Genomic DNA, 8063 nt, shown 5'->3' with positions numbered 1-8063 from the left:
GATGATTTTTTTTCTGTAGCTGGTCTGGGTCAGTGTTCTGGAAATGCTCCAACCCCACGATGAATCTGTAATGCTTCATGGATGGAAAGAGCCCTGCCTCCCACCTATAGAGGCAATATTCTGCCTCTAGAGAATATTGAGCCCTGGGATCAAATGGATGGAGATGGATACAGAAGAAAGGCAGTGGGGCTTGGGTGCTCCCATATGTCTCTAGAAAGAGCTTTGCCACCCATGAGCATTGGCCCCTTACTGGGAATTCACAGCATGGTGGCAGGCTCCTGGCATCTGGCTGGGATGCTTTGAATGAGAAGCAGGTCTCAGACCTCTGGGCACACCTCTCCTTGGGGCCCAGAAATCCCCTGCACCCTTGCTGGATCCTAGGAGTATGATTTCTCCTCTACCTAACCAGTCAAAAGGAGACCTTCCTTTCCCATAAAGAGGAGCTTCCCATACTACAACACAGAAGACTGAATGCTGCATTGCAGTGAGAGGGCACTCTGCCTCAAAATTAGGACAGGTTGGTTAGGAAAATTAGCCCTCCATCTGCTCAGTCCGATGCAGCACACTGCCCCAGGGCAGGTGCCACGAGGATACCGGGCTTCCAGAAGAGCTCCCGCCTACAAACAAGGAACTCCCCAGCAGGGGGCCCACGCGGAGAAGATTCCAAGAACAGCTGAATGTCACTTTGGGCTTTCAGTAAAGGGGGGTATGAAAACCGTTGATCGGTCTCTGTGTTGGTGACCAGAACACAGTTTACTTTTTTTTTAATATGTACTTTTTCTAGTTTTTATTTTTTTTAAGATTTTATTTATTTATTCATGAGAGAGGCAGAGACATAGGCAGAGGGAGAAGCAAGGCTCCATGCAGGAAGCCTGATGTGGGACTTGATCCGGGAACTCCAGGATCGCGCCCTAAGCCAAAGGCAGACGCTTAATTGCTGAGCCACCCGGGCGTCCCTGAACACAGCTTACTTTAAAAGAACCAAAATTTGGTAGCCTACAGAAAGGAGACACTCCAATCTGGCAAATGCCTGAAACAGCTCAAGGAAAAGGGCAGCGGAGAACCTCGGGTCCGGAGCGTATAGGGAACATGAGCTCTGTGCTCAGTGCTCTTACTGACAGGCGCAAACCCTGGGAAGGAGCTCCTGTTGTCCAGGTTACGGATGAGGGGCCCAGAAGGGGTTCTGTGGGGTCCCTCAGCCAGGAGGTTCCCAAAGGTTCCCGTCCCTGGAGGTGGAGGCCGCACCCCTGCACGGGAGCTGCTTAATGAGGGTTTCGAGAAGCGGGATGGAGCTCCCAGAGCCGGGCCACCAAGACTACCCGGACCTCAAACCCCATCCTGGGGTGGCATGAGACGGCTCAGAGCCTGGGCAGAGGGGAGCAAGCACGCGCGGCAAGGGCCTAGGCGCCGGTGGGGGAGAGGCAACGGCTGCTCTCCTCCGCTAGGCGGGCCCACGCTGCCCCCCGTCACCCCGACGCCTCGTGCCCCCGCCCCCTCCCGCAGGCCCCGCCCCCGCGCCGTGCCCCGCACCGCCCACCTTCGGAGGCCCCGTCCCCGCCCCCTCCCGCAGGCCCCGCCCCCGCGCCGTGCCCCGCACCGCCCACCTTCGGAGGCCCCGCCCCGCGCGCCCTGAGGCGCCGCTGCCGCCATGGCCGCGCACGGGCTAGAGGACAAGCTGACCTGCTCCATCTGCCTGGGGCTCTTCCAGGAGCCGGTGACGCTGCCCTGCGGCCACAACTTCTGCAGGGCTTGCATCCGGGACTGGGGGGGCCGCTGCGACAAGGCGTGCCCCGAGTGCCGGGAGCCCTTCCCCGACGTGGCCGAGCTGCGCCGAAATGTGGCGCTCAGCGCCGTGCTCGAGGTGATGCGCGCCCGGCCCGCCCCGGCCCCCGGCTCCGACCCTGCCGCGACCCCCGGCGCCGCCCCGGCCCCTGGCCCCGGCCCGGGCGCGCGCTGCCCCCGACATGGGCGGCCACTCGACCTCTTCTGTCGCACCGAGGGTCTCTGCGTTTGCAGCGCGTGCACCGTGAACGAGTGTCGCCTCCACGAGCGGGCGCTGCTGGACGTCGAGCGTCGGGAGCGCGAGGTGACACCGGGGTGCCCCGCCCTGTCTCTCGGCGCCTGGGCTGGGGCGGGCTGCTTAAGCAGGAGAAGGCTTTGGGACGTTTGTTGTATTCCCGAGTCAAAGGACAAAACAGGCGCTTGGAGTAGAGATTTCGGAGCTGGTGACAGGCCCAAGGTGAGACCCCAGGCCTGAGTGGCTGAAATGGAGTGAAGGTTCTGCGAGTGAGGAGGTCAGGGAGTCCGGAGCCAACGTTGGAGGATACCATCGTGGCTTCAGAAGTCAGAGACTGAGGATGAGTTGTTAGTGCTGAGGCTGAGCATGAAAGTGCAGTGCCGGCCAGCAGGTGACAGGAGCAGGAGGGAGGGAGTGGCAGGTGGCACAGGCAGATGGCACGTGCACACCGAAGGAGCTCGTGTTCCCCTAGAGCGAGGTGAAGTTCTATGGGGTGTGAGAGGACCCCTGGCCATCCTGGGGGACAGTCAGATGGAACCAGCAGAGCGCGCCCCTGCCCCACTTCCTGGGTGTGGCACGTTGTACAACGCTGAGGCCTTGGGTCCTGGGCAAAGACACAGGAATTGGGCTTTGGAAGATCTGATGCCTTTGGCCAGATTGTCAGTTTCTCTGTCTTGTTTTCTCATCTATAAAGTGGGGATCACAATGGCCCTTGATCTCCTTGTTAAGTACAGCTGGAAGAAGCAGAAGCAAGGCAGGCTCTTGATCAGGAGCAGGGAATGATGCTTTGCCCTGCTCCCATGAAAGCACAACATTGTGACCCTCACGGGTACCAGAGGAGTCACAAATATGGGTGCCCTCTTCTACCCCATGCCCAGAGCTGGGGCTGAGACCTGACTGGGTATTTGAAAGAACCCACCCATGCAGACACACGTACTACAATGCCCGCTGGTCAAATAGCTTTGGTGCTTTGAGTTGTTGCCCCTTCCCTGCAAGGCTGCCTAAGCCAGAAGTACTGCTTCCACCGTTTATTGGCTGGGGGTAGTATGGGGTGGGTTGTTTTGTTTGTTTGTTTTTTAAGATTTTTTTTTAATTTTATTTATTCATGACAGAGAGAGAGAGAGAGACAGAGACAGGCAGAGGGAGAAGCAGGCTCTGTGCAGGGAGCCCGATGCGGGACTCGATCCCGGGTCTCCAGGATCACACCCCAGGCTGAAGGTGGCGCTAAACTACTTGGCCACCCGGGCTGCCCTGGGGTGGGTTTATAGCCCAGAGTTGGTGGGTGCTGTGCCCCAGGTTGCTCAGCCTGCAAGATGAACTGGACGTCAGGTTTAAAGCCCCAGGCCTCTGCTCTGCCTGTGTACCGCCCTGCTTCAAGTTGGGAATGGGCTTTGTCTGGGTCTCCCTAGGACTCTGACCCAGTTCACCCCGGGGCTCAGACCAAGGCCACTGTTCTGTGGGCTGGTCCACTGGTTTTGCCTGGGGTGGCACAAGGAGGGGGATGTCCCACGTCTGCAGGTGTTTGTTGATGGAGGGGAGGACTTCACAGCCATTCCCGGTCCCCTCTTGTCACTTGTTCCCTGGTGGGCACCACAGGCCCAGCTGAGAGCCATGTTGGAGGTCACCCAGCAGCAGGCCACACAGGCCGAGAGCCAGCTAGAGGAACTGCAGCGGCAAAGCAGCCAGATCCAGGTACAAGTCCTGTCTGTTTGACCCCCCACTACATCCTCATGCTGTGTCCTTCAGGCAGCCAGCAGTGGGTCCCTGGGACGCTGGGTAGGAGGTGTGAGCTGCCTTAAAAATGCCTCCTGGCAGCAGAGAGAGAGGGACTAAGCAGAGTTGGGAGGGAAGGTCACAGGGGCCCCTGCTCCCCACATCCCCACCCCTCAGTCCACGGGCAGCCTTGGCCCTGACCACCCGAGGCAACTCCATCACCCACTCAGAGCTCAGCCCATACCCTGGCCTCCGCCATCTCTGGCAAGTTCAGCTGCCTGCTCCAGGCCCTGGAGATGCGACGGGCCCTGGCCCTGGAGGACATCAAGGCGGCCAAGACACAGGCCCTAGCGCAGGCCCAGGATACAGAACAACAACTGCGGAGCCACCTGGAAGCCCTGTCTCGTTATGACCGCAGGGTCCGAGACGTCCTGGAACACTTGGATGACCGGACCTTCCTCCAGGTACCAGGCCCCAGGACAGCAGGTCGGGGGATGGCGTCCTGGCACCTCACCCAAAAGCTCACTGTGGCTGTCCCTGGGGCCCAGGAATCCCAGCTCCTGGCACCCCCGGGGCCTCTCAGGCCTCTGACTCCTCTGCGGTGGGACGGAGAGCAGCGGCTGGCCAGCCTGAAGGAGTCTCTGAGCCGGCTGTGTGGCCTCCTGCTAGATGAGGGGGGCCCCTGCAGGGCACCAGTGGAGGCCGCCAATTTGGGCGCCGTGGGTAAGGCTCACCCCGATCCCTCCCTACCCCTCTGGGCCCAGCCAGCCCTCCCACGGCCCACGGGAACAGGATCAGGACTCTGCCCCCATGAGCTCTGCTCCCCATCACTGCCCTAAGACTTCTTTGCCTCCTAGAGGCCCCAGGTCCCCTGGCACCAGTCCCAAGCCCAGTGTGTCCACTGAGGAGGAAACTCTGGCAGAGTAAGGAGACTGGCATGTTTGCGTGCGCATACGCATGTGTGCATTGTGCGTTTGTGTGTCTACGTGTGCGTGTGAGCATTTGCGCAGGTCTGTGTGGCTGTGTGTGTACCTGGGGGTGCGGGGGGCGTGTGCTGGGACTGCCCTGCCCTTCCTGGGATCTGGCCTGCCCCCCCCCCGCACATCTGTCACAGGATGTAAGCCTCTTACACGTGGAGCCGATACGGGGGTAAGGAGATTCTGGGCATGAAAACCTGGGATCACTTATGCTTCTTCCACTTGTTACGAAGTTAGGTTATCTTGGGAAGCCTGTTTCTTCATCTTTGAAATGAGGTAAACGGAAGAGGTCCCCCTCGTAGGCTACCTGCTGTGGTGACATCCGGTGCTTGGTCTGCTTGCTGTACACCCATCAGATGTGTGGCTTGGCCCTGCTGGAGCTTCAGTTGCCATCTCTCCCTCTGGGGACAAGATGGTGGACGTGCACAGGTGTCCTCCCACTCACCTCCGTCCCTCTGTCCTGACAGATTATCGAAATCTGACCTTCGATCCAGACAGCGCCAATCGCCACCTCTACTTGTCTCGGCAGGACCAGCAGGTAAAGCACCGCCACAAGCCCCGGGACCTGGCCGGGCCAAGCAGCTTCGAGCTCTGGCAGGTGCAGTGTGCCCAGAGCTTCCAGAGCGGGCGACACTACTGGGAGGTGCGGGCATCTAACCACTCAGTGACCCTGGGCGTCGCCTATCCAGAACTGACACGGCGCAAGCAGGGGCCCCACACAGACAACATTGGGCGTGGGCCAAGCTCCTGGGGGCTCTGTGTTCAGGAGGACAGGGCGCAGGCTTGGCATAACGGGGAGGCCCAGCACCTCCCAGGAGTGTCAGGGCGGCTCCTGGGCATGGATTTGGACCTGGCCTCTGGCTGCCTCACCTTCTACAGCCTGGAACCCAAGGCCCAGCCTCTGCACACCTTCCATGCCATCTTCACCCAGCCCCTCTACCCTGTCTTCTGGCTCCTGGAGGGTAGGACCCTGACCCTGTGCCATCGGCCTCAGGCCAGGCTCCCTCCAGAGCTCCAGGAAGAGGCCTCGAGCCCAGCGGAGGAAGGCACAGGGTGAAGCTCTGGGCCAGGAACAGGTGCCACCGTGCTTGTATGCCCAAGAGCTGCCCAGCCCCTAGCTTGGGGGCCTGAGGCCACAGCTATAATGGGACCAGCTTTTGGCCACAAGATTGACTCAGGAGGAGGCCGGGCCACTTGGAAAGAGAGATTGGGAGGATGCCCCCAAAATGGAGTTCACTTTTTCCAACATTATGGAAGGGCACGGGGACTAGGAAGGGACTAAAACAAGGACCCTGCCTGAGGAGAGCTCACTTCTCGGCGCTGCCTGGGCCTCAGAGGTGGGTGCAGCGCCTGTGGGCTCCTGGGGCTGCAGGAGAGCTTGTGCAGTTGGGGCCTCACCCACGCTGCCATGCAAACACCCCGCAGCCACTTGCCTCCCATGCAGGTGACGTAGATCATAGGCATTCGGCGGGAGGCGAGGGGGCCCAAAGCACAAGCAATTCTGGAAGAAACCTAGAGAAAAGTGATCTTTATCTCTTTCCTCCCTCTTTTTTTTTCTTAACAATTTGATACACCTTAGTCTCTTACACATCCTTGTGATTGCATTTTATAAACACTTGTGTTTCTCGCATTCTGTTATCTAGCATAGCCATTTCTCACGGGATTAATATTTTTTCCTGCACCACTGCAATATAAACAGTCTTTCCAAGGACTATTAGAATTTACTTCCCCACTACGGGCATCTTCCACTTTCCAAAAGTTCAAATTCTGCCACTTAGCTTTTATAAAAGACCTATATTGGTGTGGTTTCAAGTTTCTTCTGGTTCATGAAAAGAGGTACGATTGTAGGACTTTTGTAAAGCACAGTGGCAACGCCGCAAACTTTTGAAGAGCCAGGGATGCTCGTCCCAGTGTGCTGTTTTTGCTCATGAAAGATTTCATATCGAACATTCCAGTTGTTTTATTTGGGGCTGTAAAAATGTCACCGCGATGCATATTTTTGAGCAGGAAGCTTTGGCCATATCCATGGCTACATATGTAGGCAGAATTCCCAGCGGAGCTCCTCAACCGAAAAAAAATGAGGGGCACCTGGGTGGTGCAGTTGGTTAAGCGTCTGACTCTTGGTTTCTGCTCAGGTCGTGATCTCAGGGTCATGAGGTGGAGCCCTATGGGCTCCACGCTCAGTGAGGGGTCTGCTTAAGACTCTCTTCCTCTCTCTCTGCCCCTACCCCCTTAAATAAATAAAATCTTTAAAAATAATAATGATGAGCACTTGAAGATTTTATTTTTATACAAATGGCCAAAATGAAGCAACCTTGAGTCAGACAGACTCTTCCCCACCCCACCCCCACCAGCCAGCTTAGCTGGACACAGCCTCAGCCCCTGTCACCCCTACCCAGGGTGTGGGGATTAAATGCAGTGATGAGTGCAGGTGCCAGAACAGTGCTGGCTTCCGTTGTTTTTGCTACTCAGGAGATGCTTTCCTGAAGATCCCTGGACAGGCATTTGTGTTTCTGGAACTGGTGCTGCTGGGACCTAAGGCAACTGTAATTTTGTTACTTAAAACATTCCACTTCTTGGGCAGCCTAAGTGGCTCAGCGGTTTAGCACCGCCTTCAGCCCAGGGTGTGATCCTGGAGACCTGGGATCGAGTCCCAGGTCAGGCTTCCTGCATGGAGCCTGTTTATCTCTCTGTGTCTCTCATGAATAAATAAATAAAATCTTTTAAAAAGATTCAACTTTAAAAAAAACATTCCACTTCTTGACCTGGGTGGTGGTTACAAGGATGTTGGCCTTATAACTATTTATGCTGTACATGTATGTTTTATATACTCAGGAATAATTATTTTACAATAAATTCTTTATTTTTTTATGTTTTCACAATAAATTTTTTAAAGGATGACACATGCAAAAACACATACTCCAAAAAAATACAAAATATTTTTGTAGGGACACCTGACTGTAGTGTCTGCCTTTGGCTCAAGGTGTGATCCTGGGATCCGGGATTGGGTCCCACATCAGGCTCCCTGCATGGAGCCTGTTTCACCCTCTGTCTGTGTCTCTGCTTCTCTGTGTGTCTCTCATGAATAAATAAATAAATATTTTAAAATATAGATTTTTTTTTTTGTATTTGTGAAAAATATATCTCTTTCCCATATTGTAACCTGGTGCCAGCCCCCCACATTCAATCCTGCAGCTACCTCCCCAGCCTGTAGCTCCCTGTTCAAGGGTGGGGCCAGGCCTCTGACCAGTACACCCTGGGCAAAGAGCTTCTAAGAAGACTCCTAAGTTGGGGACTCTGCAAACATGGGTCAGGGGATGGGACCTGGTGCCAGATGGGAAGAACTGCTGGGCAGG

At 56.4% G+C, this 8063-nt stretch overlaps 1 protein-coding gene across 2 annotated transcripts; it reads left to right on the top strand.

Annotated features, from left to right (window-relative positions):
• Positions 1–1619: 1619 nt before the first annotated feature.
• TRIM65 (tripartite motif containing 65) lies at positions 1620–7819 on the top strand. 2 transcript variants are annotated; one of them, XM_077854268.1, is made up of 6 exons: positions 1620–2086; positions 3614–3709; positions 3961–4194; positions 4279–4453; positions 4588–4653; positions 5175–7819. In XM_077854268.1, the coding sequence occupies exons 1-6, from the start codon at positions 1649–1651 to the stop codon at positions 5762–5764; spliced, it is 1599 nt and encodes a 532-aa protein (XP_077710394.1). In that variant the 5' UTR covers positions 1620–1648; the 3' UTR covers positions 5765–7819. The 2 variants fall into 2 exon arrangements, with proteins under 2 accessions (XP_077710394.1, XP_077710395.1); XM_077854269.1 differs by lacking the exon at positions 4588–4653.
• Positions 7820–8063: the final 244 nt, after the last annotated feature.

This window comes from Canis aureus, chromosome 16 (genome assembly GCF_053574225.1).
Source record: "Canis aureus isolate CA01 chromosome 16, VMU_Caureus_v.1.0, whole genome shotgun sequence".
NCBI lineage: Eukaryota > Metazoa > Chordata > Mammalia > Carnivora > Canidae > Canis > Canis aureus.
This window is presented reverse-complemented; position numbering and strand designations above follow the sequence as displayed.